This window comes from Ochotona princeps, chromosome 27 (genome assembly GCF_030435755.1).
Source record: "Ochotona princeps isolate mOchPri1 chromosome 27, mOchPri1.hap1, whole genome shotgun sequence".
Taxonomy (NCBI): domain Eukaryota; kingdom Metazoa; phylum Chordata; class Mammalia; order Lagomorpha; family Ochotonidae; genus Ochotona; species Ochotona princeps.
In genome coordinates, this window is record NC_080858.1 from 4110218 (window position 1) to 4137420 (window position 27203).

Sequence of the window (27203 nt, forward strand, 5' to 3'; positions counted from 1 at the left end):
GGGAACCACACTTTAAATAGCCAGGGCCTGCCCCTACCCCCTTGGACAACGCTCCTCGGACTGGACCTCAGGCAGCCACTTTTGTAAGGTGCACAAAGTTTTCTTCTGTTGCGCGTGCGTTCTCTCTCTCTTTCTCTCTCTGAGTCCAACTACAGGTTGGTGGGACCCGAGGAACTAACTGCCAAAGAAGGCTTTGATTATCTGACACTTAGGTGTGCCTGGGAGGAGTCTGCAAGCTATTTTCCTGACTTCGGAAGCACAGGTGGTGGATGACTTATGGGACAGTGTGACTTGGAGCCAGAGAGCTCTAGATAGATAGGAAGCATGTTGAATTCCAAGAACAGCAAAGCTTTCTTCTCTGTGAGAGGAGACCACAATTGACTCTTGGGCAGAACTGAAAGAAAATCAAATATCTGAGTGCCTGTCAGTGCACTAAACAAGAGATCCTCTGAAAGTTCATGGAATGGGCTGGATTTTCAGAGTGTTAGCACTAGCCTGGATGCACCTGTTGAATCCATTTTTCATGTACTTGTTGGAGTTTTCTTATTGACCTCATCTAATCCCATTGTCAAGCAAGTTCTCTTGTGCCTACTTCTGAGCCAACCAAGGCTCAGTGTTACTCATTAACTTCCCCGAAGTCAGGCAGGGGTGTGAGACCAAAACTCGGGGTTGGAACCCAGGCTAACATCTCTTAGGTTCGGCAGCAGGAGGGGAGCACGGCTCAGAGCTGGAGAGGGTCAGGCAGCAGAGTGAGGCTAGGGCCCGTTACTGGGTGTTGCCTGTGCGGTGGGGATGGTGGCTTGGAGCCTGCATGGGAGCTTAAACCACCTCCCCCATGAAGGCACGGGGGAGCCCTGGGGGAACCTTGTGGAATCTGTGACTTCCGTTTCCCCCATACATGGTCTCCATAGCCTGTGCCGGAGTCTGTGAGCTAAGCAAAGGCATTCAGGGCAGGCTGACTTCTCTCTGGGTCGCTTGGTGGGCAGGGAGCAATGAGGAGGGTCTGTGGCCAGAGGAGGCTTCTCTGTCCCCTGGTCGGGGTGGAGTGGGGTGGGGGGGATATCATTGGAAGATGCTTACAGGAGATGCGTGATGGCCCTGGGCACCAGTGGCATGGAAGGGATGTGGCTGACAGAGCAGGGGGGCTGGAATAGGCTCAGGTGCCAGCTGTGCAATTTACCAGTCCTTTGGCAATGGGCACCTTGCAGAGTCTCTCTGTGTAGCAGCTGGTTTCCTTCCTCTGGAAGCCATGGTAGCAGAACTGGGATCTCAGGGTGGCTGTGAGCATTATGTACCAAATCCTGAGTTCATGTGGGTTGCTCACGAAATGCAGAATGGCGGCTCTTTCGCCTTTGTGCTGTCGTGACTTCCAGTGCATGCTATCAGCAACAGAGAAAAAGAGCCCCTTGTCCCCCCTGTCTTCCCTGGTGACGCAGGAGGAAGTGGAGGGAGTCCCTGCACAGATCATATCACCTGCTCGGTCTCTGGTCTCATGTGACCATGGTCATTCCCTTGGAAATTTTTTTTTTGTCTTTGATGTTAGAGATTTATTTATTTTTATTGCAAATCAGATATACAGAGAGGAGGAGAGACAGAGAGGAAGCTCGCCCATCTGTTGATTTACTCCCCAAGTGACTGCAGCAGCTGGGACTGAGCCAATCCAAAGCTAAGAGCCAAGAGCCTCTTCCAGGTCTCCCATGCGGGTGCAGGGTCCCAAGGCTTTGGGCTGTCCTCAACTGCTTTCCCAGGCCACAAGCAGGGAGCTGGATGGGAAGTGGGGCTGCCGGGATTAGAACCGACGTCCATATGGGATCTTGGCGTGTTCAAGGCGAGGACTTTCGCCGACATGCTTGGAGGCCACAAGCCTGTAGGCCCCCGGAAAGGCATGCCCTGTCTCCTCGTATGTGCGTCTGTTCCCTTGGGACTGCTTGACCTAGGGGCGAGGGGAAGGCTGTCCTTCTGAGATTTTTCAGCATCAAAGTAACCAAGCCTCCTATTTGTTTTCCAGGTGGGATGGACAGCACAGTCTCAGGCGCAGCCAGGAATGGAGAGACAAAAGCAATGTATCCAGTCATGGAAAAGGCGGAGGAAGATGGCACGCTGGAGCGGGAGCACTGGAACAACAAGATGGAGTTTGTGCTGTCTGTGGTTGGGGAGATCGTTGGCTTAGGCAATGTTTGGAGATTTCCATATCTGTGCTACAAAAACGGGGGAGGTGAGAGCCGCTGCGTCGTCCTGTGCACCCCTGTACTCACTGCTCCTTGGGGTTCCCATAGATATTCCATAGGGCATTAAGGATCCAGGGAGAGAAACATCCCATGGCCTCCGGAGAGCTCTTTCTCTTAGAGCATGACGTCATGGGAACTGGAAGGCAGGCTTGGGACCTAATGGAGCAAGGTGCAGATTCAGGCTGTCCTCCGCAGCCTGTCTGTATGGTGGTGGCCAGGCTCCCAGGCTCGTGGAGCCTTGGCTGCTCTCCGTATGCTGGGATGAGAATCCTTGCTTTTTCCTCCAGTGAATCAAGACGAGATCTGTGGAGCTGATGGACATGTGATGCGTAATGGACAGCGGCAGTGGGCATGGTGGTGTTGGCACCAGCTTGCTGTGTGGTCTTCAGATTGCTCAGCCTTCGTCTCTTCTCCTCCCCTTTCCTGGCTCACTTCATCCAACTGTCCTGCTAGGATAGGATGATGAACTTTGACCCCAAGGGCTCTTCCTTTAAAAAGACGCTGTGTGTGTGTGTGTGTGTGTGTGTGTGTGTGTGTGTGTATGCGCATGTGCACATCTGTGCTTCTTCACTCGATCACTGCTACCTTAGCTTTCTCTTCCTGCCTCACACAGCCCTGGTTGCTTATGCTACCAAGACCTCACTGTCAGAGAAAGTCAAGTGTTGACAGAAAGCCCTGAGGGGTTTCCCAGGTACCCAAGGGGTCTGGCTGCTCTGTGGCTCAGGGAGATCTCCTTGTGGGTGGGTAAGCCTGGTTGTACGGCGGCAAGAGGGCAGGTGGCAGCAGCAGCAAGCAGGAGGAGGTCCCTGGGGAAGCGTCAAGAAGGGCAGTTGCAGAAGCTGCAAGGATTGGAGGGTCCCCTAACGCAGCATCTGCCCTTTTGCAGGCGAGTGAGAGCCTCCACACTCTCATGCTGCCATCTCATGCTGACCGCAGAGGCAGAAAGTCACTCAGCCCAGCCTGGAGGTGGGGTCAGGGGTCATCACAGAGACCCTCTGGGCCATGGGATCTGGCTCCCAGGTTAGTGGCCGTGGAAGATGGGCTCTGGGACTGTGTTTTTCCAGAAGGGGTGGGAATGGGCCAATGTGTCCTTCCTCCCCAGGAATTTCTGGCCAGTGGCCTGGAATCACAGGACTTTGCTCTGTCCACATCGCGAGTGAAGGGGGGCAGGCCTTCCTGCTTTCTCCTCCAGCCCTGGACTTTCCACAAGCTTGTGGAGGAATTCAGGCCAGATCACGCTCACATTAGGGGTGTAGGTGGAGGGCTGTGGTTGGCTTGAGGCATTCGCAGGAGGCTGGGGGTGGAAGTGGGGTCACTGGGACCATGGCTCAGGAACCCAGTGACCGGCTTAGCCTCTCACGTGGCAGAAGGATTAAATAGTGAGCAGCTTTCCTCAAGCCTCTTTGGAATTGGCTAAAGGTTGGTCTGGAAATTAGGAATGGCACCAAGAGATGGGGTGAGACGCATGGCTGACCTGAAGAGGGCTCTGGAGAAGGAAGTAGTGGTCAGGGATGTGGGGCCCACACCGCTGGATCTGTCCAGCAGTATTTGGGTTCAGGCTATGCCGCAGGTGTGGGGTGAGTGTGAGCAGGAATGTTTGATGGCAGCTGGCATGCAAAGTGCAGAAGCAGAAAGGCAAGCCTGTGGCCCTTGGTGTTTCATGTGGATGCTGGGCGGGAAGGTGGAGGCAGCTGGATGGCTGCCATGGCCTTTCTCTACGTGGTCAGGGCATGCCTTCCAGAACGTTCATCCCAGTTGGTAGTCTATAGTCAAGGCATCCTTGGGGGTCCTGGGATTCAGCCACCTGCCTCCACCTTTTTAATTTGAAAGGCAGATTTACTTCACCTGCATAAGATATCTGCCTCTATCTATCTATCTATCTATCTATCTATCTATCTATCTATCTATCTATCTATATCTTGCATGTACTGGTTCAATTCTCAAATGGCCAAAATAGTTGAAGCTGAGTCTGATCTGGAGCCAGGAGCCAGGAGCCAGGAGCATCCTCTAGGTCTCCCACATGGGCATAGGGGCCAAAGTACTTGGGCCATCCGCTACTGCCTTCCCAGTCTATACACAGGAAGCTGGATGGGAAGTGCAGCAGCCAGGACTCAAATTGAACTTAACGTCCATATGGATTTAGTCTGTGGAGCCGCCTACCACGTCAGTCCTACTTCCCTTCTATTTACCCCTGACCCTGCTGCCCACAGACACAGGACTGATGGCAGCTGGAGAGGAATGTGTCGGGGGACTTTGGAATCAGACACTGATCCCAGGTTTATTCTCAAGGGTGTAAGTCACCCAGGGCCCCTGGGAGAGTTGACAGGCTCCTTGGCTCTATCGACAGTCATCCGAGGAACTCACATTTGCCTTATTTTCTGGTTTACAGTGTTCCCAGTAGACCAAACCCTCTATCACCAACTCACTTCTCCAAGACAAACTTCGTGTGTGTGTGTGTGTGAACATTCCAAAGACCTGTAATTACTGTAGATCTCACTGGAAGTGTAGGGAAGGAGCAGAGGCAAGAGTGTGACGGTAGCACAGGTGAATACCTCTTATGAACTCATCTCCAGATGTCTTGTTTTGGCTTGTTTGTTTGCTTAATGATCTTTTAAAAGTTTTTTTTTTTTGGAAGGCAGAGTTACACACACACACACACATACACACACACAGAGTGTGCTTTTGCATTTGCTGGTTCATTCCCTGAGTGACCACAATGACCTGGGTTGGACCAAACCATGAACTCCATCTGGGTCCTCTCTTGAATGCAGGGGTCCAAACACTTGGGTCATATTCTACTGCTTTCCCAGGTGCATTTGCAGGGAGCTAGGTTGCAAGTGGAGCACCTGGACCTCAAACCAATGTCCATATGGGATTCTGGGTTTGCAGGCTGCAGCTTAATCCGGTGAGCTGTTGTGCTGTCCCCAAGGTCCCAAACATTTTGAACACATTTTGCTTTACCTGCATAATGCAAAAACCAGGGACACTTTAGGGATGTGACTGGAAGGGATGCCCATCTGTGTCATCTCTTCGGTAGTGTCATCTCTTCACCTCCCAGGGATCTCAAATGGGTGGGCACAGAGGGTGGTGGAGGGCAGGTGCTTCTTAGTACCCGGCAGCTAAGCCAGACCACATCCTGTCCTGGCAGAGGAGAGGCAGATAAGAAAAACACAGTCAACACGTTAGTCAGTATGTCAGGAATCCATGAGTGTGAAGGGGAGGGGACCTGTGTTGGCCTAGGGGCAGGTGGCTCACAGAGAAAACTTGTCAGAAAGCAGAGAGGGTCAGTGCAGTGGGCAAAGGAATAGAGCCTGGAGGAGCCTGCAGCAGGTGCAGTGAGCAGAAGATGAGGTTCCAGGAGAAAACGGGCTGGCAGAGTTGTGGGCCAATAGGGCAGGGCATCATGGGCCCTTGGAAGATGTCAGCTTTTACTGAGGCAGCTTGTAAAGGGAGAGTGGGCTTTTGAGCAGCGTGGGTCCCTTCGTCTGGCTGCTGTGCAGACAGCAGATAATGAAGGAGCAAGGGTGGAAGCAGAGAGCAGGAAGCACCCTCAGATTCCTTCTTGCCCACCTCGACAACAGGCCTCAGGCACCACGTTTGGGAGTGGGAACCTCTTTGGCTCTCTGCACTATGGCTCTGTGCTTCTTGGCACCTGGGCTATGTGGGACTGGAGGCCACAGCAAGAGGCATCACAGCTGGGCCTCTGAGCTGTGGGCATCTTGGTGGTGGTGGTGGTGGGGAGTGGAGAGCAGAACTGTGGGTAAGAGGAGGTGGTGGCAGCCAAGCTCACTTCAGTCCTGCATGGTTGTTGGGAGGGGAGAGGGCACTCAGGGTTGCCATGGCACCCAGGACACGAGGTGCCCATCTGCCTGTGATGGCTCCAGCAGAGAGAGGGAACACTCCTAAGATGTATTGATGGCTGATCACTTTCCCTCCATGCTCGCTGCTAGTACTGCTTCTTGGCCGCTCACTGAGGTGTCCATCATGTAGATGGTCACTTCTTTGCCTCAGACACCACAGGGCATGCCTGTTCAAGGGCTGGTCTATAGCATCGGTCTCCTCTGAAGGAGAAATGCCAGCATCTGTTAGAATTTTCAGAAGCCCAGAGTTGGGCAACACAGCGGCCCAGGCAATTGGAACACCATGTGCTGTCCTGATTATCCTTGGATGACAGTGACTGACCGAGAAACTACCCAGGACTTCCCGGTGTATATCTGGGCGCATCCCTGTATCCCTCCCACACTTCTAGGGGCAGTAGGACCTCCTGGCAGCTGTGGACTTTGTCTGCTGTGACAGGTGGCCCAGATGCTGAGAGTCAGAGGAAGAGGGGATGTGCTGCAGTTAACCATTGACTAAGTTTGTTGGGAAAGATCAGGTCACGCACATGGGGAAGGGTTTGAGCCCAGGCCCATAGCTGCTCCTTTCTGGAATGCTTGGGGCTCTCAGTTGCCTTTGTTCCTTTGAGCCACAGGGTCTTCTTCTTCCTAATTGTTCCCTCTTGTTCACCAAGTCTTGGATTAATTTAGTGATGGACGAGGCTGAAATGATTTCTGATCTTGATTTATTCACCCTCAGGGTGCCCAAGGGCTGCCTTAGTGCTTTAATTCGAGAGTTGGAATGGAATTGTGGATGTGTAGACAGCAAGCTAAAGGTTTGGACAGTGAAGAACTTGAGAGGTCTGTGCCTCAGGAACTGAAATGGGGATATTTAAAGTGCACCACTTGGCACACAAAAAAGTTCACTGGAAACTGAATTAAAAGCTAAGTTTCTTTTGGTGCGAAAAATTTGCAATTCATGTGTAAGTATTCATAATAAATATTTCTGTGAATTTTGAAAACTTCATGCATAGTTTATTAATGCAAGACTTATGTAAAGATTTATTTATTTTATTTGAAATGCAGAGTTACAGAAAGAGGTGAGACAGAGATGAAGAAAATAGAAAGGAAGGAAGGAAGGAAGGAAGGAAGGAAGGAAGGAAGGAAGGAAGAAAGAGAGAGAGAGAGAGAGAGAGAGAAAGAAAGAAAGAAAGAAAGAAAGAATTAATTTTTCATTTGCTGTTACACTCCCCAGATGGCTGCTGCAGCCAGAGCTGGGCTGGTCCTGAGCCGATCTGAAGCCAGTAGCCAGGAGCTTCTTCTGGGTCTCCCAAGCAGGCACAGGGACTCAATGAGAGCTAATGCTGTTTCCCAAAATGCTTGAACAGGAGGCAGGATTGAAAGCAGAGCAACCGAACTCAAGCTGGCACTCCTGTAGGCCCAAGCAGCAGCTTAACTTGCTACACTCGGCCTTGCCTAACTGTGCGCCCACCTCTCTACTGTCCTTCTGTCCAGTCTTCTCTCCCTTTAGCAACCACTATTGCACTTTCCACCTCTATGAAATCAACCCTTTCAGCTTCTGCATAGAAATGAGAACACGCAGGACTGTCCCACGCGTGTTGCTGTAAATGACAGGATCTCATTTCTTGATGATTGAATCACGTTGCGTGGTGTGTGTGTGTGTGTGTGTGTGTGTGTGTGTGTGTGTGTGACCTTTGCTTTACGCACCCGTGGTGTTGATAGCCACCACTGAGTCATATTGCCCGCTTTCCTGGTTTTTCTGGTGCTTTTTGGATGGATGCCAACCTGGAGACTGGGTGGTTTTGTTGCCGCCAAGATGCTTGGCCTGTGTCTGGGACTGCTGAAGCCAGTTGGTCCTTCTGCATCCTGCTTTGTGAGGGTGGAACGGAAGGATTCCAGCCTACTGAGGAAATAGCCCGTGCCCAGGGTCTCTGAACATTGCTCTCCAATGGGTGGGAGAGGCTATGTGAGTCTCGTTACCTCCCTGTTTTTGCATGGTCCCTCATCTCACCCCAGTTTGTTCCTATATACACATGTCCCAATCTGCCCCAGCTGGAAGCTGGAGGGGACTCCCCCAGGGGTCCCTCTCTGTCCTCTGGTATTCTTCCCATAAGCTTCCCTGTCCAGCACCTGGAGGCTCCCAGCGGAGACAGTACCAGCACTTTGGGCATCCTCAACTTCATGTTGGCCAGTGGTTGTGAGGACAGAAGTGGAAAGGTTCCTAATGGGGGTTCTGCAGCCAGCCTGCTGAATGTCCCTGCCTGATGTTAGGCACAATCATTCCTTGGGGGTAAGGGGACTTCAAGGACGCTGCTCAGGTTATACCATGTAGGCTGATGTGCAGCATGCTGCAGACCCGGGTTGGTGGATGGAGATCTCACAGTGAACAGAGGCGTGAGGACAGTCTGCTCCCTGGTCACGTGGTCTCCCTGGTTCCTCCTCGGAGAGACCTCTGGGCACAAGTTGTCTCCCGCAGCTCTGCACATTCTTCCTCCTAGCATGGACTGGGGTGCAGGGTGGGGTGGTCATGGGAGAAGAGGAACGTGGAGCGTGATGAGGGTATCACCTTCCTTCTGCCCATAGGTGCCTTCTTCATCCCCTACCTCATCTTCCTCTTTACCTGTGGCATTCCCGTCTTCCTCTTGGAGACAGCGCTGGGCCAGTACACCAGCCAGGGTGGCATTACAGCCTGGAGGAAGATCTGTCCCATCTTTGAGGGTAAGTAAAACTGGACCTTGCTCCAGGACCTGCCCACCACGAGCAGCAGGTTTGAGGTCTAGGGAGGCCTGGGCGTCTCCGTGCGTGGGCTGAGAACCAGGCTGGCCACCTGGCCCATCAGAGCATGGAGGAGCCATAGGGGTGTTTACCCTCCGGGGCTGGGTTCATTCCTTCTCTTCCCTGAGCAGTTTGCCCAGAGTAGCTGTCCCATGGTTAACCCTTCACACATTGAAGAACAATTGAGTTTTTCCATTTTGTGTGTGTGGTTTATTTCAATAATTTTTTTCCTCAGAGTTTCTGTAACTATTAGTATAGAAGATGTTTTCTTTTTACTCAGTTTGCTGAGCTCTTTGTCTTCTATAGGCTAACTGCTTAACCGCACAAACTCTCCTCAAGGTGACCCAGCAAAATGAACAGTTCTCTGTTTGGGATTTTCTTGTCTAGTTTTCATTTATTTTGTAAAATTATTGTATTTTGCCCTTGTGTCTATTTGTATAGATAGCACCCTCCAACTTTTTGCAAGGATTTTTGTTGAGAAAAATTCCCAAGATTAGGATGTCTGGATCCAGTGGGTACCCAGGTTATGGATCCAAGAGTAACAAGTTGATGCTGTGGATTATGGTATTCCACGGAAGTACCTCATCAATGGACAGTCTCACCCAGGCAGAAGTAATGCACCCAGTCTGCATTCTTCCAGAGGCCCCAGCACACTGGGGTCCCCCAGGAACCTTCAGAGTAGCCTTTAGCATGAGCCCCATCTGGGATTTTCTCACCGTCCCTCAGTGGCTGTTATCAGAAACCTCTGTATGGGAGAATTTGTAAGCATGATCCGGAGGTTTGGACGTCTCGCTTTGGTTTTATGTGATGCTCCTTGGATGCCCGGGAGTCCCATGTGAATTGCTGGTCGCTGCTCTCGGTTTGTGCCTTCCTGTCTGAGAGTATAGCAAGTGGGGAGCCAGCACTTCTGGGACCTGAAAGTTTTGGAGGTTGCTGGGAGTTGTGCAGGACACAGGGGCTGTGGGGCAGCAGCGGGAGGCCTCCCTGCCCTTGTGACCTGCAGTGGGCTGGCAGAGGCCGGAGCAGAAGCATGGCCTCTGGCCAGTTTGCCCAGGTGGAGGGCAGCTTCTCCTACCTGGGGCAGGGCAGGATGTGTGAAGCCCATCTGGGCTCCCTGCTCAATCCTACAGTTCCCCCACCACAGGCATCGGCTATGCCTCCCAGATGATTGTCATCCTCCTCAACATCTACTACATCATCGTCCTGGCTTGGGCCCTCTTCTACCTCTTCAGCAGCTTCACTGTCGACCTCCCCTGGGGAAGCTGTCACCATGAGTGGAATACAGGTGAGGTTGTCACCCCCACCGCCCCTACCACCATGCACACACCACCACCACATTAACCAGAAGTGGGATTGTCCCTACGTCCCAGGCAACCCAATGGCCATCTCAGGACCCACTAGAAATTGGCGAAGTTGATCATGAAGAACTTGCATCATAAAATATAGACCTTGAGACCAGTGTTATGACTCAGTGGGCTAAGCCATCACTTGCAATGGCTATATCCCAGCTGCTCCAGTCCCAATCCAGCTTCCTACTAAAGTGCTTGGGAAAACAGCAGAAGATGGCTCAAGTGCTTGGGACTCTGCAGTCATGTGGAAGATGCCGATGGAGTTGTAGGTTCCTGTGCTTAGGCCGAGCCTAGCCCTGGGTAACAGGAAAATTTGGAGAGTGACTAGCAGAAGGAAAATCATTCTTTCTCTTTCTCTGTAGCTCTGCCTTTCAATAAACATATTAATTAAAAAAAAAATAAGACCCATGGGTGGGTGTTTGGCCTAGTGGCTAAGCTGCTGCCTTCAGTCCCAGTTCCACCACCTTCTTGCTAAGGCACAGCCTGGGAGAGAGCAGTGATGACTCAAGTAGTGCCCACCTACCCACATGGAAGACATGGGATGAGTTTGAGATTCCTGGCTTGACTTGACTGAGCCCTGGCCACTGTGGGCATTTGGGAAAGGAACCAGTGGATGACAGCTCCATGTGTGTGTCTGCATCACAGACTTAATGGAAACGTCTCATTCACGTATTATGTCAACAGAACTGATTTTTGAAAATGTAGTCTAGCTATCTGTGAAATGTGACTAGTTTGATGGATGTATATGCTGTTTGTTTCTTTAATTATTTCTCTTATTTCTAATACCATTTTAGATCTTTCAAGCTTGTATGCATCTGGGCTTACTTAGGGTATTCATGGCCTCAGTGAACCTGACCTGCGCGTCTATGATTGCACAAGCCTTATAAGGCGACAGAACAACCAAAGTGAATACATGAAAAGTGACAACCACAACATCTAGGACAGTGCTGTCCATGTGCTTGTGTTGCGGGAAATGTTGCCCACGTGGCCTACATGGCTGCAATTGACACTACAGAGCACTAGTGACATAGCTGGCTTGTGAGAAGAGCCAAAATTAGACACTGGCGTGCGGGTGGCCATGGATGACTGGTGGCTCCCCTCACAGACGGGCAGTGGGAGAGCAGTTGGCACAGAACTGTTTGCACTCTCAGTGCTGTGTCCTGTCTTCCTGTGGCCGTACCTTTCAGAGCCTGGCCGTGAAGGCCCTCTTTTGGAAGTTGTGCTAATCACAGTTACTTCTTTCTTGTTCTGATAAGTTCCTCTGTCCTGCAGGACTGTGTGCCAGGAGTGGCACAGAGATCTTTCCACTTGATGGTTGGGGTTCTGGCAAATTCTCTTGGCTCTCCAGGACCTGTCTTGGCATTTCATTCTCCATGCTGCCCTTCAGGCATTTCCTGGCCAGGCTCTGTCATCCTCCATCTTCCTGCCTTGCCCACCTCCCCCAACCTTTTTTCTCCCTGCCCTTTTTAAAGTGAGATCCTGATAGGATGTCATTGATTTCCTGGGGCTGCATATATTTCTTCTTAAATGGATCAGTGTCTGCAGGGACCCCTGGCCCTATCACACCATTCCCTGGCTTCCTGTTGCTTATTGACTTGGAATCCACACCCCCTCATCTTGGTAAGATCTCAAGGGTGGACAATCTTGAGAGTCATTATTTCTTCGTCTGTCACTCTGAGAACGGTGCTGTCTCTCTTAGAAGCACTTGGAAACACGTGCCAAATGCATCAAGGCTTCACAGTCTACCTTCTAACATCTTTACAGTTTCTTAGATCTGAGGGTATTTCAGAAAGTTCATGGCAATAGAAGAAAAGAATACTTATTTATTTTGGCGCAAAGATTTTGAAATCCATGCATAATTTTTCTCATCTTAAGAAATGCTGATTTATTTTTATTGAAAAGGCAGATTTACAGAGAGAAGGAGAGACACAGAGAAAGATCTTCCATCCACTGGTTCACTCAGCTCCCAGCAATGGCTGGAGCTGAGCTGATCTGAAGCTAGGAACCAGGAGCTTCTTCCAGGTCTCCCACATGGTTGCAGGGTCCCAAGGCTTTGGACCATCCTCGACTGCTTTCCCAGGCTACAGGCAGGGAGCTGGATGAGAAGTGGAGCAGCCAGTACATGAATCGGTGCCCATGGGGGAATCCCAGTGGTTGCAAGGTGAGGACTTTAGCCACTGAGCTGTAGCACCACGTAATTTTTCGTAATACACATTTTCTCTGAACTTTTTTGGAGATTCCCTCATACGCATGGCTTTCAAATTTTCTTTGCACCCAAATAAACTCATTTCAATTATATTTTTTCATGAACATTTTGAAGCACCTTGCATGCATGTGTAAATGTATTCTTATGTTCTTTCCTTTCTTCCTTCCTTTCTTTTTTCTTTCCTTTCTTCTCCTTTTTTCCTTCCCTACCCTCCCTTCTCCTCTCTTCCCCATCCCTCCGCTCTCTTTCTCTCTTCCTCTCTCTCCCTCCCTTCCTTCCTTATTCCCCCTCCCACACACTGTCTCCCCCCTCCCTCCCCTCCTCTTCCCTATCTCTCTCTCTCTCTCCCTCCCTGTCTCCCACCCACACGCCCTGGAATTGATCTTGACAGCCAGGCTTCCTTCCAGATCTCAGCTGTATTCTGCTCGAATCAAAGTTGTGAATTTCCTGTGGCCTGCAGCATCTGCTTCTGGGTATCGTGGGGCCTGTCTGCCTGTGGGTTTCTGGGATCACCCAAGGAAGAGTCTTCGGATTTTTTTTTTTTTTTTGATAGTCTGGGTTTTCCATGGAGCCTGGCATCTTGGAGAGGGGATGTTGCATCCTGCCAGGATGTAGCAATAATGCTCCTCTGGCTCTGGCCTCAGTGGGCACCTGCTGAGCTGTGCCAAGGTCAGCGATGACAGTGCCATTGCAAGAGACCCGGAGCTGGTAGTGGGGAGGTAGTGCGGGGCATCACTGGGGAAGAGGTGAAGGTGTATGGCTGTCTAGGGCTGTGGGATAACCTGTAGATTCTGCAGGATTCCATCACGGGCTCCACTCTGACCTCTTCACTCCCAGCCAGTCACCTTTCCCACAGGCACCACCACAAAGGCATCAGTGGAGCCCTCACCTGCTCGTCTTAACTTAGGACTTTGCAGTGTAAAGTCAGGCATGCGTTTGGGGGCTGAATCTCGATCAGATGGTGACAGGCTGTGCTCCGCACAGGTGCCATTTACAGCACTGATAGACAGAACTCAGACATCCCTGCTTTTCCAGGATGGCAGGAGCTGGACTGCAAACAAGACAAACAAGAAGTGCTAGAGAGGAAAGCGAAACACAGGCAGAATAGTTTCTTTCTTTCTTTCTTTTTTTTTTTTTTTTGTAGGGGAGTGGTGAGAGTGGGTGTGAGGGTATAATTTCCAAAGGAGTGAGATACAAAGCAATCTGACTTGGCTGACCTAAGTAATGATGAGCTGCTGAGATGGGGGCCCAGCCCTGTCCATGCCAAGGCCCTGGGGAGCCCTGGGACTGCAGCATGCCTAGAGCAGAGGTGTGGTCGGGGGTGCAGTGGGGTTGATTGAAGAGGACTGGAAGATGCCTGGGATCCTTCTAGCTTTGTGTGTGTGTGAGTTGAGCTGGGGAGGGATGAAAAGTGACTTAAGATTCATTGAAGTCAATCTGGCTGCTGTGTGGAGCTGTGGCTGGGAGGCCAGGGGAGAGCCTTGAGTCAGGAGGCAGAGGCAAAAGCTGCAGTGGCGGAAACACACAAAGTCTGATTCCGGGTATTGGGACGGTAGAACAACTTGTAGTCTAGCTGACATTGGGTCATTAACAAGCTGTGATGGGCTATTTCCCTTTTTTTTTTTTAAAAAAAAAAAAAAAGATTTATTTTTATTGGAAAAGCAGATTTTCTTACAGAGGGAAGCGAGGCTGCTGGGATTAGAACCGGCGTCCATAGGGGATCCCGGTACACGCAAAGCAAGGAGGACTCTAGCCACTAGGCTACTGCGCCTGGCCTTTTTGTTTGTTTGTTTGTTTTTAAAAATTTATTAATTTTTCTAGGAAAGGCAAATTTTTACAGAGAGAAGAAGAGGCAAAGATCTTCTATCCGTTGATTCACTCCCCAAGTGGCCACAATGGCCGAAGCTGAGCTTATCCAAAGCCAGGACCCAGGAGCTTCTTCCTGGTGTCCCATCTGGGTGCAGGATCCCAAGGCTTTGGGCCATCCTCACCTGCTTTCCCAGGCCACAAGCAGCGAGCTGGATGGGAAGTGGAGCAGTTGGGGTATGAACTGGCACCCATATGGGATCCTGGCACATGCAAGGCGAGAACTTTAGCCACTAGGCTACTGCCTTGGGCTCCGTTTCCTTTTTCAAAATTTATTTATTTACTCTGAAAGTCACACACACACAGAGGAAGAGAGAGAGAGAGAGAGATCCTTCATTCACTGGTTCACTCTCTGGAGCCTGGAACTCCACCCATTGTGGGGGGAAGGAGCCACATTGCTAAACACTTGGGCCATCCTTTACTGCTTTCCCAGGCACATTAGCAGGGAGCTGGATAAGAAGTGAAGCAGCCAGCCCTTGGACCGGTGCCCACATGGGATGCCAGCATCGCAGGAGGCCACGATGCTGGCTCCTAGCCAGAGCTTTCTGACCTGGTCCCTGGAAGGCATTCTTACTATCTCTCCAAGGTCATGGCTTTCTGCAGGACAATGTCCTATAGATATGTACGTATTCTGAAGCAAGTGCTTTGCGGAGTCCCTTTCCTAATGAGACGCAACTGTGCTGTTACATACTCTGCCACTTAAAGACCCACATGTGGAGGCCTGGGGGTGAGAGTGGGCTGGGTGGGACTTCTTTATTTATTTGAAAGGCACAGAGACAGAGAGATCTTCCATCTGCTCAGTCACTCCCCAGATGGCTGCAATGGCCAGAGTCAGGCAGCTCTGAAGCCTGGTGCCTGGAGGTTCCTCCTGGTCTCCTGTGTGCATGCAGGATCCCAAGGGCCTGGGTCATCCTCCATTGCTTACTCAGGCGCAGTAGCAGGGAGCCGGATCGGAAGTGGAACAGCTGGGACTCGAACTGGTGCTTATATGGGATGCTGACACCACAGGCAGAGGTTTAACATACTATGCCACGGCACTGGCTCCCACAGGGTTGTTTTGGGTGGGCAAAGTGAGCTTGTGCTTTTTTCTTGACTCCTTATTTCCCATTGCCCTGAGAGCCCTACCCCACTGCTCCCTGCCGCCAGGCTGAGTGTACACTGCTGACCTTTCTCTTTCTTCCTGCCCTGGGACTCCGGGTAGAGCACTGTGTGGAGTTCCAGAAGACGAACGGCTCCCTGAATGTCACCTCTGAAAACGCCACCTCCCCGGTCATCGAGTTCTGGGAGTATGTCTGTGGGTTGCATGTTCCACGGGAGGGCACGGGGCAGGCTACACGTGGTGGCCACTCCCACTTGCACGGCGAGGGCAAGTGGCCATCCCTGCTTTGCTGTTCTGTTACCTAAGCGGGTCTTCCTGTTGGCGCCTATTTGAATGCTGGCCTGGGTTCCGATGGTGCGGGGCGGAGATTTTGTGAATCTTCTCTGGCTGAAGCCTCACCCCTGTGCTCAGCCCCCTACAAGTGTACGGGCAAGTGCAGCTACAGCCCCAACCACCCTCCTCTTCACCCAGCCCTGACTCTCACCCAGGGCATGGTCCCTAACAACACAGATTCTTGATACCTTGACTGAGAAATCGTGTAGTCGCACTTCCATCCCCAGGGGAAGTCGGGTTCATAGCGGTCCTGACTGGGCATGTTTCTAGTTGGCATCTTTGGGAGAAGCTGTGTGAGTTTGAATGAAGAGAGCTGGCTCAACGGTGAACCGGAGTGCAGCCGCGCCCCCGGCCTCTCTCCGCAGGAGGCGGGTCCTGAAGATCTCCGACGGCATCCAGCACCTGGGGGCCGTGCGCTGGGAGCTGGCCCTGTGCCTCCTGCTCGCCTGGGTCATCTGCTACTTCTGCATCTGGAAGGGTGTCAAGTCCACAGGCAAGGTCTGTGTGGGCAGTCCCTGCCCTCCCCGGGGGCTGGCACTTGGGAGTCCCCTACTATGTCCATCAACTTTTCATTGCCATGGCACGAGCCCAAGCAGGGCTGCTTGGCTCACAGCTGCGGTGGCTGGCAGTTCCGGACTGGCGCGTGGCCCTCTGGGGCAGGCTTCTGCAGACGGATGGATGGGCAGGTGGCTGTGGGCAGAGAAGGGATCACACCCTCCTCCAGGAAGCAGCTGGGCCTGCCTCTCAGGCTTCTCTAACCAATGGCCTTCCAAGGGGCTGCCCCTCGTGACCTAAGAACAGCCCGCTGGCCCCGCCTTCCAGCCGCTGGAGGCGGGGGAGGGGGGGATTAAGGTTCCACCGTGTCAGGACCACCAAGCTGTGCGACTTTGGGGCCTAACCTAACCTAACCTGCAGGAGTCATCTCAGGGGGATACTTGGGGCACACTTTGCTGGAGGACACATGGGGTGACAGGGGTGCTTCCAGCTCTTCTTGGGTCAGAGACCTGGCCTTGAGCTCTCTCCTCGCCTGACAGCCCCTGGCATCACTCTAGGCAGTGCTGGTGGGAGGACACCCGTATCCGTGCACTTGACACAGACTCCCTGTGGGTGCTTCAAGGGGAGAGGGCAGGTACCTCCAGCCAGCGGGGAGAGACGGGGAGGGAGAAGGCTGTGGCTGGAGGGGTGGTGGGCAGGGGCAGCAGAGCTGTGCCTTGACCTTTCTCTCATCTGTTCTTGGCCAGGTGGTGTACTTCACAGCCACATTCCCTTACCTCATGCTGGTGGTCCTGCTGATTCGTGGGGTCACACTGCCTGGAGCGGCCCAAGGAATTCAGTTTTACCTGTACCCAAACCTCACCCGCCTGTGGGACCCCCAGGTGAGACTTGAGCCTGCTCAGGAGGATTTCGGGGCAGGGCTAAGGGCACGTCTGCCCTTACAACTCTTGACAATCACCTATGGCTCATAGGGTGCTTGATTCGGGCCCTTCTTGACTCCCAACTGCCAGGGAACTCAGGGGGCCTGAGGAACGTTCCTTGGGGGCTGCAGGCCTGTCACGGACCCCCTTTCCTTGTAGGCACTGCAGGGTCCCCCTCCAGCTTCCTGACTTGTTCATTTCTTTGCTTCCTTGTATCCAGCCAGCTTCCTTTTTGTCTGCACCCCCACCTGGCACCCTCTGCCCCCTCTGTGCCTGCTCCTGTGGCCCCCAAGCCAGCTGGGCTGGCGTTAGGTTTCCCATCAGCTGTCTGTTCTCATTTCCATACAGGGCACTGGAGCTGGAACCAGATTGTAGGGCCCCGAGCAGTGGGCAGGACCCCGGGGCGGGGACTGGGGGAGGGAGTGACAACCTTCTCCCTGCACAGAACAGCAAACCACAGCCCAGACTCTGCCAAGCAAAGAGCTCTTTTGTGAATCCTAAGCCCTGTGGCTTATCTGGAAAAGCAGAATAGTGGGTAGAAAGCAGGGGTGGGGGCGGGGACAATAGAAGGGAGGGAGGCCTCGAAGGTGGAGGTGGGGGATAAGGACCCTTTTGGTGCACACCCCAGGATGCTGCCTTCCGACCATGGCCAGCTGCAGGCAGCAGGTGGAAGGCCTTGGTGTGCGGCTGGGCGGAGTGAGGGGTGGGGTGGGCAGGGTGTTTGGGGAGAGGCCCTTGTGGTCAGAGAGGACAGCGTCACCTGTACCACCTGAAGGGCATCATGTCCTTGCTCTTCAGAGCCCAAAATGACTAGCTGGCTCTCCCTGGAAAGTGCGAGCCTTTCAGCTAATGCTGCCTGGCACTTGGGAGAAAATGCCAAAATGCCCGCTTATCACCCAAGACTTCTCCCTCCACGGAGCCCCAGGCCTGGGGGCTGGGTGGAGGAAAAGCCCAATTCACTTCTTCTTCCCTCCTCCCCTTTCCTGTGCCTGCCTGCCTGCTGGGGGATGTGCTGGTCATTGAGAGTGACTTCCGGAGATGTGCAGGTCCCCTGAGCAGCAGGTGCTTAGAGCAGACCTCTCACCTCCTTCCCTCTCCGCACCTGCCTCTATCTGTCCTGAACTTTAGCAGATAAGGGGCGTGGGCTGCCGAGGAGGTTGACCTGAGTTGAGCCTTTGCCAGGCCCCAGGTTGGGCTTGCTGCTGCAGGAAGCTAACATGCCCTCGCAATTCTCCCATTTTGGTCCAGTACCTTGCATCTACAACCCTTTGGCAACACAGAAAGAGGAACTGTTTTTTCTTTTTGAAATAACAGCTGCCAAAGCCACACTTGTTCATGCTTTTGCATGCTTGTCATTTGCCGGGCACGACCCTGCATGCCCAACATGGCAAGTTAGCAGTAAGAAATGGAAGCAGAGAAGACTCAGAAAATTTGCCCCCAGGGTGGGCATTAGTAGGGCAGTAGTTAAGCTGCTCCCTGGGGATGCCCATATTCCATTGCAGAGTGCCTGCCTGGAGCCCCAGTGCCTCTGCTCCTGAGTTAGCTTCCTGCCAATGGATGGATATGTGGGAGGTGACAGGTGATGGTTCAAGCAGGGTCCCTGTTATCCACATGGGAAATTCTGGGTGAGTTCTAGGCTGCTGGCTTAGGTTTGGCCCAGCCCTAGCTGCTGGGGATATTTCAGAAATGAAGCAGCAGATGGGAACTCTCTCTCATGTTCATCTCTGTGACTCTGCCTTTCAGAAAGAAAGACAGGTAGGAGGGAGGGAAGGTAGGCAGGCCCTTGCCTAGGACCCCAAAACTAGCCTATGGGGGTGCTTGGGCTTTCTCACGAGTAGTCTTTGTGACCTACTGTCTTAGTCACCAAGATAGGTATGTCCCAAGCTTATGAATGAATTGAGGGTTTAAAAATTATTTCTCTATTTTTTTTTTATCTGAAGATAATAGGAGAGAAAGAACATTTTCCACCTGCTGGCTTACTCCCCACATGCCTGTGGTAGCCAGGGCTGGGCCAGGCCAGGCCAGGCCCAAGCCTGGAACTTCATCAGGCTCTCCCACCGGGAGGGGAGGATTTGGGACAGAGCCATCATTGGCTCCTCCCAAGGAGGTGAGTTAGCAGAAAGCTAGGTTGGAGGCAGAGTAGCTGAGATTCCAGTCCAGCACTCCGGTTTGGGGTGTGGGCACCGCCCAGCAGAGATGTAATCCCTGGGCCACCACGCTCATCTCTTTTGAGTTCTTAAAGTTGCTTTTTGCTATTCTAGAAAGTAGAGTGGGAACTGGTTTTTATGCATATGGCAGGCATTTCAGAGGCACTGCGTTCTTTGTCATTATGCCCATTTCCTGCAGAGAAGAAGAAGGGTCCGAGAAATGAGGGTCTTGCCAGAGAACTGGGCAATCTGCCCTGGCTGCAGGCAGGTCTGGCGGGGCTCTCTCTGAATCTCTGAACTCTTCCCGGAGCTGGGTTCAAAACCAAAATGTCTTCCCCGCAGCTGCCGCAGGTCTACTCCTTTAACGCACTGTCCTCTGGGCTTGCATGTCTCCCTCTCTTGGTCAGTCTCCTGCCCCAGTCACAGGCACATCAGAGGTCTGCTCTAAAAGCCAGGGCTCCTGGAGCGGTCAGGGGATGGGTCGCCTCTTGAGGGGAACAGAACAGCCTGCTCCCCTCGCACATCCTTTCAGTTAGCTCTCTGACCCTGTTCTGCCTCCCCCCCGGCCCACCCCTGGCTCAGCAGGCCTGCCGGGCAGCAGCTGTGCTGAACACTGGCCTTGCCAAACTCCCTGTGAGGGGACTCTGAACTTGCAGCCCCGCTGTGGCCTTATCTCATTTCCCTCTCCTCCCAGCTCCCCTGTGGTCAGTCTCCCGCTGTCCCATCTCGCGCCCCCCTACCCCTCGTCTATAGTTGGGTGAACAGTCAAGTCATGATTCCTCCTCCCCCGATTCTTTCTTCCCAAGGCCAGGATCACCTACTGAGTCTGTGCCTACCCGCAAGGGCAGAGTGATGGCAGGGACTCCGTATACAGGGAAAGATGGGAAGGGATGGACCGGAGGCAAGGAACATTTGCCTTGGTGGTGCTCACCTCCCGGGAGGCGGGGGTCAGGGTATATTGAGGGGACCAGAGAGGGTCTGCAGCCCCAGGGCCCGCCTCCTGCAGGGCCTAGGGCTGCTGGGTAGGATGCTTCAGGGTCGCTCTCCTTAGGTTGTTGTTGTAGCTGTTCTGTGGAGATCGCCGCGCGTGCACGCATGTGGTCTGGGGTGGCCAGCTGAGATAACAGCCGTCACAGGTCATCCCCCAACCCCCGAGGAGAACAAAGCCTTTGCACATGCGTTTCTGCTCATCCTCATGGCTTCCTGCGGCCTGGGTGTGACTTCCTGGCTTCCAGAGGGTTCTGAGGTGTGGGGGCCTTGGATGTAAAGGGCCTGGCTGTCTGCTGGGTCTGGATTTTCTTTGCAATGGCCACATGGCCCAAGAAATGGGGCTGAACCCAAGGCCTTTCCAGCAGACCTGACCATGCCCCAGGGCCCTGTCCCACCCCCCTGGACACCTGTGTCTCAGGTCCTTTTGCCTTCCATCCAAGTACTAAACATGCCTGACCCTGTTTAGCTTCCGAGATCAGATGAGATTGGGCACATTGTCATCTCGCAGTGACAAAGAAGCTCCAAGCAGGGGAGCTGGGAGCAGGGCATGCTGGGTGCCCCCAAGGTGGAGGCACAGACTAAGAACAGCCTGCACCCTTCCCTGGAGGCCCAGAAAGGGCCTGTCGTCCTCTGAATTCCTGCCTCTTTCCCTTTGTAGGTGTGGATGGACGCAGGCACTCAGATCTTCTTTTCCTTTGCCATCTGTCTAGGCTGCCTGACAGCCCTGGGCAGCTACAACAAGTTCCACAACAACTGCTACCGGTAGGCACTGGGCACAGGCTCCCCCTGCCCCTACATACCCTAGTACCCTTTAGCCAAGGCTTACCAGGAGCCAACTGCAGCTTGTGCAGGTTGCAGGGTTCCTCCTTCTGGAAGGGTGGGAAGGTCTTGGTCCTCCCAGAGACCACAGCCAGCCCTGGCCAGGAAGACTCCAGCGTGGTGGGGTTCTAACACTCTTCCCTTGATAGCTTCTCCCCATCATTCCCTCCTGCCGACCTCCTTCATACTCAAGGAATGGAAGTCAATTTTATCTGAAAAAAAAAAAAAAAGTTCCTATTGTATATTATGCACCTGAATTTGGGGACCAAGCTGAGCTCTTGTTTGCTGTTAAACATCCTGTCCATACCCTCTGTTAAAACATTTTTTTAAAAGATTTATTTATTTTATTACAAAGTCAGATATACAGAGAGGAGGAGAGACAGAGAGGAAGATCTTCCGTCCGATGATTCACTCCCCAAGTGAGCCGCAACGGCCGGTGCGCGCCGATCTGAAGCCGGGAACCTCTTCCGGGTCTCCCACACGGGTGCAGGGTCCCAAGGCTTTGGAGCTGCCGGGATTAGAACTGGCGCCCATATGGGATTCCTGGGCGTTCAAGGCGAGGACTTTTAGCCACTAGGCCATGCTGCTGGGCCCCCTCTGTTAAAACATTTAGCATGAATGATGATGTCCCCAGGGGTAGGGCAGGGACGGGAGGCCTCAGGGCGTGCACACCACACACTTTCAGGACTGCCTTGATTTCTTTCACATCTGGGCTAGTGTAGCAGGTTGCGGTAGAGGGTCTGGGGTGGTGGAACCGAACCTGCACCTGGACTAGGCTGGGACCTGACTCACCCCACCCTAACCCCGGCCCCCAGGGACTGCCTGGCCCTCTGTTTTCTCAACAGCGGCACCAGCTTCGTGGCCGGCTTCGCCATCTTCTCCATCCTGGGCTTCATGGCTCAGGAGCAGGGCGTGCCCATTTCCGAGGTGGCCGAGTCAGGTGAGCGGCAGGGGAGGGCCGCAGGATGGCGGAGTCTAAGCCTGTGATGGCCAAAATCTGGTGGACATTGCTACTGTCATCTATAGGCTTGGAGAGCCGGAGTCACGTCTATGGGTTAGAACTGGGAGGAGGAGGAGGTACGATTTGAGTCTATTGACTGGAGAGATAGAGAGAGGGAGAAAGAAAAAGACAGGGAGCGTGAGACTCCTTTTCTTGGTTCACTCCCAACATGTGGTGGGGACTCAATCCAGGTTCCCAAGCATTCAAGCCATCCCTGCTACCTCCCGCAGTGTGCTTCTGTGGGAAGCTGGGGGTGGCGGGGCAACCAGGATGCAAGCCACACGCCGGCTGTGTGCAGTGCTTGTTGCTGGGGAATTTAAACAGGTCCAGAGAAGGACCGGGTGTGTCAACGAACAGATTTCTTCCCAGGCCTGACCTCCTGCTCTTGGCAACCAGTGTTGTCAATTTCATGTTTATTCTTTCAGAAATAATTTGCATGCTTGTGGGTGGGTGCACACACACACACACACACACACACACATAAAATCTCTTATCTCCTTTTTACAGGCAAATGATAAAATACTACTACATTGACATAATCTGTCTCTAGCTTCGTTCACTTAAAAGATAGAGATTTCTTTACTTACTATCATTTTAAAATTTATTTGTTTATCAGAAAGTCAGATATACAGAGAGAAGGATATAGAAAGATTTTCCGACCACTGATTCACTCCTCAAGTGGCCACGACGGCCGGAACTAAGTCGATCCAAACACAAGCCAGGAGTTTCTTCCAGGTCTCCCATGCTCTGGGGTCCCAAGGCTTTGGGCCGTACCCCAATACCCTCCCAAGCCACAAGCAGGGAGCTGGATGGGAAGTGAGCAGCCAGGACATGAAACAGGGCCCACATGGGATCCCAATGCGTGCAAGGCAAGGATTTAGCCACTAGGCTATTGTGTCAGGCCCAGATTGATTTACTTGAAAGTTAGAAATACAGAGAAGTCTTCCATCTACTTCTTTACTTCCCAAATGGCTGCAGTGGCCAGGGCTTGGTTGAGCTGAAGCCTGGAGCCAGGAGCTTCTTCCTAGTCTCCCCGTAGATGCATTTGTGCCAACTTCTGCTGCTTTCCGAGGCCACAGGCAGGGAGCTGGATGGGAAGCAGGTCCGCAGACACATGAACCGGCACCCAAGTGGGATCCCAGTGCAAGCAAGCAAGGTGAAGACTTTAGCCACTAGGGTACCGCGCCAGGCTCAGCAAGACCAATCCTTATCTCTCCCTCTCTACCTTTGGCCACTGTGCCAAAGATTGGGCAACTTTTATTAGAAAGGACAGTAACTTCACTTAAAACAACTGCTTAATTTATTTGAAAGGCAGAGAGGAAGGGCCGGGGATTGAGGGAGGTAGATGGGGACAGAGTGGGGACAGAGGGATGACCCTCCTTCCACTGGCCTGCTCCCTGAGAGCTAGGGCCAGGCCTGGCTGAAGTCAGGAGCTGGGGTGTTTCAAATCACTGCCTGCTTCCTCTAAGCGTGCAGATTCGCAGGGACTCAGAACAGGGTCTGCTGGCTCAGGGCCTCTCGCTGGGCAGTGCACGCCGCAGACGCCCGGGAGCTGGCCTGGGCACTGGGTATGTTTCTGTGTCCCCTGCTGCAGGGCCCGGCCTTGCTTTTATCGCCTATCCCCGGGCGGTGGCGATGTTGCCCTTCTCTCCTCTCTGGGCCTGCTGCTTCTTCTTCATGGTTGTTCTCCTGGGACTGGACAGCCAGGTACCAGGAAGGGACTGTGTGTGCAGTCTCAGGCCGGGGCGTGGCTGGGGTGTGCTGGGAGAGGCAGAGCAGGGTTAAGCTTGTGGGGTTAAGCTTGGTTTTGCAAGGGACTTCCAAAGGGTGGGGAGGAAGTGGAGATGGGACTGGCTGGATGTTAGGAGCAGATATTGCCCTTGTGGGGATCCGGAGGAGCCTCTGCGGGGTGGAGTGGGGTGGGACTGGTGGTAGTGAGGGGAGGGTGCCGGTGGGGCTGGCCCCAGCTACTGAAGGCCAGTGCTGGGTGCCTGGCCTTGTTTGGGGGAGCTCTCTTTACCTCCAATTCTCTCACCCTCTCATCCAGTTTGTGTGTGTAGAAAGCCTGGTGACAGCACTGGTGGACATGTACCCCGACGTGTTCCGCAAGAAGAACCGGAGGGAACTGCTCATCCTGGCCGTGTCTGTCTTGTCCTTCCTCGCCGGCCTGCTCATGCTCACGGAGGTGAGGGAAGGCTGGGAGGCTGCCGTGGGAGCTGAGTGGCCGGGGGCATGCCTGTCCCCTGACTCCCTAACCCCCGAGTGGGCTCCAGGCCCCCCTGACTCCCTCTTCCCCCACCACAGAAAGGACAGAATAAGCGCATCCTTGCTCTGGGCCGGGGTGGTGGTCCTTTGTGCTAAGGGAGGTGTGGAGAAATGTTGGGTGGGGCATGCATGGGTGGGGGGGTTTTCTGCAACCTTCCCTGTGAGGTGCCGGGACTTCCCAGGTAGCCAGTTCAGCTCTGGTGCGAGGGGAGCCTGGCAGAGACGATGGGTAGGGGTGGAGGGTAGCAGTGGCGTTCTGTATGGTACCTCAAAGGAGGAAGTGGTGGATGGAGTTGGCCATTCTATGACACCCATGACAACTGGTCCCAAGCCTTTCTCGGACTCTCTGCATAGTACCAGTGGGCATTTATGGACCTTCCACACCACAGCAAGCCCCTGGATGTTCTTTTACACCTGCCTGCTACACTATGGCTCACAGACTAAAAGTTCTCTTGGCTGTGTCTTAGCTGGTTTCCCCAGCCTTGCTCTGTGAACCCGCTGCCCTGTTGTGAGGCTGTGTGTGTGTGTATGTGTTTGGGGGGACCAGGGCGAGGGGGGTGCCCCCAGACCAAGCCCCTGAGAGCGGCTGTGCCCCGTCCAGGGCGGCATGTACATATTCCAGCTCTTTGACTACTATGCGGCCAGCGGTATGTGCCTGCTCTTCGTGGCCATCTTTGAGTCCATCTGTGTGGCTTGGGTCTATGGTGAGTGACTCCTCCCCACAGGCCCCCACCCTGGAATTGTCCTCTGCCTCGGGTCTGCAAACCAACACCCCACCTTTCCTTGGGACCGTGTCCCTCCCCCAACATACGGGGGGGTGGCAACTAGTGGCTCTGGCTGTGTGTGCCTTGGGAGGCAGCAGTGGAAGTTCCAGTTCTCCGGGCCCTGCCACTCACATGGAGCTCCTGGCTAGAGTTGCCCCTGACCCTGTCCGAGCCACACCCTTCTACCTTACCATGACCTTGGTGGGCAGGAGATCGCCGCCCAGTGGTAACCCAGTTTTGTCAGCAGCTGTTTGTGTCCGGGGATGGCAGGGCAGGACTCTGTCCCTGCAGGAAACAGGAGACAAACATGTACATCTGTGTGGCTTCTGGCTTAAGCCCTTTCTTTTCTCTGGGGTAGGAGCTGGGCGCTTCTACGACAACATACAGGATATGATCGGGTACCGGCCATGGCCGCTTGTCAAATACTGTTGGCTCTTCTTTACCCCGGCTGTGTGCACGGTGAGAACACCTTTGGGGTGCTGGTGGCTAGAGGCAGAGCTGGGCCAGGTTGCGGGGAGGCAGGAACCTAGAGACACCCTCAGCTCTCCAGGGTCCTCTCTTGCATGCATGAGGGGGGAGAACTCTTAGCTCGTCCCTTAGCCTTGTGTTGGAGACGAGAAAGCCGCGAGCCTCAGCCAGCCCCAGTCTTCCTTCCCATTTCATAGACAGTAAAGTGAGGTCCAGCGCAGACACAGGTGGCCTGCACCAGCCATGTGTGCCTGTGGCAGGGAGGTGTGGACTGAATCCTCGGGCTTAGGTTTAGGAGGGCAATGGCAGTAGCCTCTGCAGCTGGGTGCTGGGGATGTGCCGCCACGCAGGGACCCATCCCCTCGTCGTGGCAACCCCCACGGTCAGTGCAGCTGACCTCTCTGCGGGCCCAGAGGAGCCCCGCCTCTGGCTGTGCGCCATGGTATAGCTGGGAGGATGCGTCTCACAATCATGGGGCTTGAACGTGGCGGACACCCTTCCACCGCATAGCTTAGGGGATGAGAATGAGAGACACAGTCTCAGATCATTCACTTCCCGAATGCCAGCCATGGCTGCAGGGCTCCCGTGTGGGGAGCAGGGACCCAAGCACTGAGCCATTGCCGGCTGCCTCCCAGGGTCTGTTACAGGAACCTGGGATTGCAAGCTGAGCTGAGACCGGCACTCAGGGTCCTCTCCAACTCAGGCTGCAGGCATCCCAACTGGTATTTAAGCCTCGGTTCAAATGCCCATCCACCCCTTGTTCTGGATCTTTCCACTCTGTGGAAAGATACGTAGGTGGGGGAGGGACAGAGGGAGGTGGATCCCACCCTTGAGGCACCCCCAGTCCCAAATCGTGCTACTGCAGAAAGCAAGCATCTCAAAGCTCTCTCATCCTTACTGGGGATCCAGCCCCATGTTGGGGTCTTCCAGGAGCTGGTGGGGGCACAGGGCCGTGGGGTGGCTTGGAAATACTTCTGGGGCAGGGGGAGAGGGGAGCGTTGCAGAGGGCAAGAGGACCTCATCTCCCGTATCCTTTGCTCTCCTACCACCCTCCAGGGCACCTTCCTCTTCTCCTTGATCAAGTACAGGCCCCTGACCTACAACAAGAAGTACACGTACCCGTGGTGGGGCGATGCCCTGGGCTGGCTCCTGGCCCTCTCGTCCATGGTCTGCATCCCAGCCTGGGGCCTCTACAAACTCAGCACCCTCAAGGGCCCCTTCAGAGAGGTGGGAGCTAGGGGTCCCACAGTGCAGGGGTTGTTGCTCGGGGTGAGGGTGGGGCAGTAAGCCTGGTCTGGGTGGGGGTCCCAGGGAGAGACAGGGTGGGCGTCTGGAAGTCTCAGACAGGGAATGGGTTTGGGGATGAGGGGAAGTGGGCATATCCCAGTGATGTGGACAGCTAACAGTTGCAGCCCCACACCATGTGACAGCTGTCCACTCCCCTCATCTTGTTCCCTCTCTGTAGAGACTCCGCCAGCTCATGTGTCCAGCTGAGGACCTGGCCCAGCGGAGCCAAGCAGGGGCCCCCGCCTCTGCTGTGCCTAAGACATCATTTCTTAAAGTCACAGAGTTGGAGTGTCAGTGCTAGGGGCAAGGCCCCCCTGGCTGTGAGTGAGTGAGTGAGTGTGTGTGTGTGTGTGTGA

General features: G+C 53.7%; 1 protein-coding gene across 3 annotated transcripts; it reads left to right on the plus strand.

The window, feature by feature from the left end:
• SLC6A13 (solute carrier family 6 member 13) lies at window positions 1-27188 on the plus strand. 3 transcript variants are annotated; one of them, XM_004599061.4, is made up of 15 exons: window positions 1-88; window positions 2009-2215; window positions 8648-8782; window positions 9984-10124; window positions 15462-15546; window positions 16058-16190; window positions 16934-17068; window positions 20903-21006; window positions 21879-22003; window positions 23658-23770; window positions 24111-24248; window positions 24930-25032; window positions 25451-25551; window positions 26617-26787; window positions 27026-27188. In XM_004599061.4, exons 2-15 carry the CDS (start codon window positions 2014-2016, stop codon window positions 27146-27148), a joined length of 1809 nt encoding a protein of 602 aa, XP_004599118.2. In that variant the 5' UTR covers window positions 1-88; window positions 2009-2013; the 3' UTR covers window positions 27149-27188. The 3 variants fall into 3 exon arrangements, with proteins under 3 accessions (XP_004599118.2, XP_058511990.1, XP_058511991.1); XM_058656007.1 differs by having other exon boundaries at window positions 21909-22003; XM_058656008.1 differs by lacking the exon at window positions 23658-23770 and having other exon boundaries at window positions 24124-24248.
• The last annotated feature ends 15 nt before the right edge of the window (window positions 27189-27203 follow it).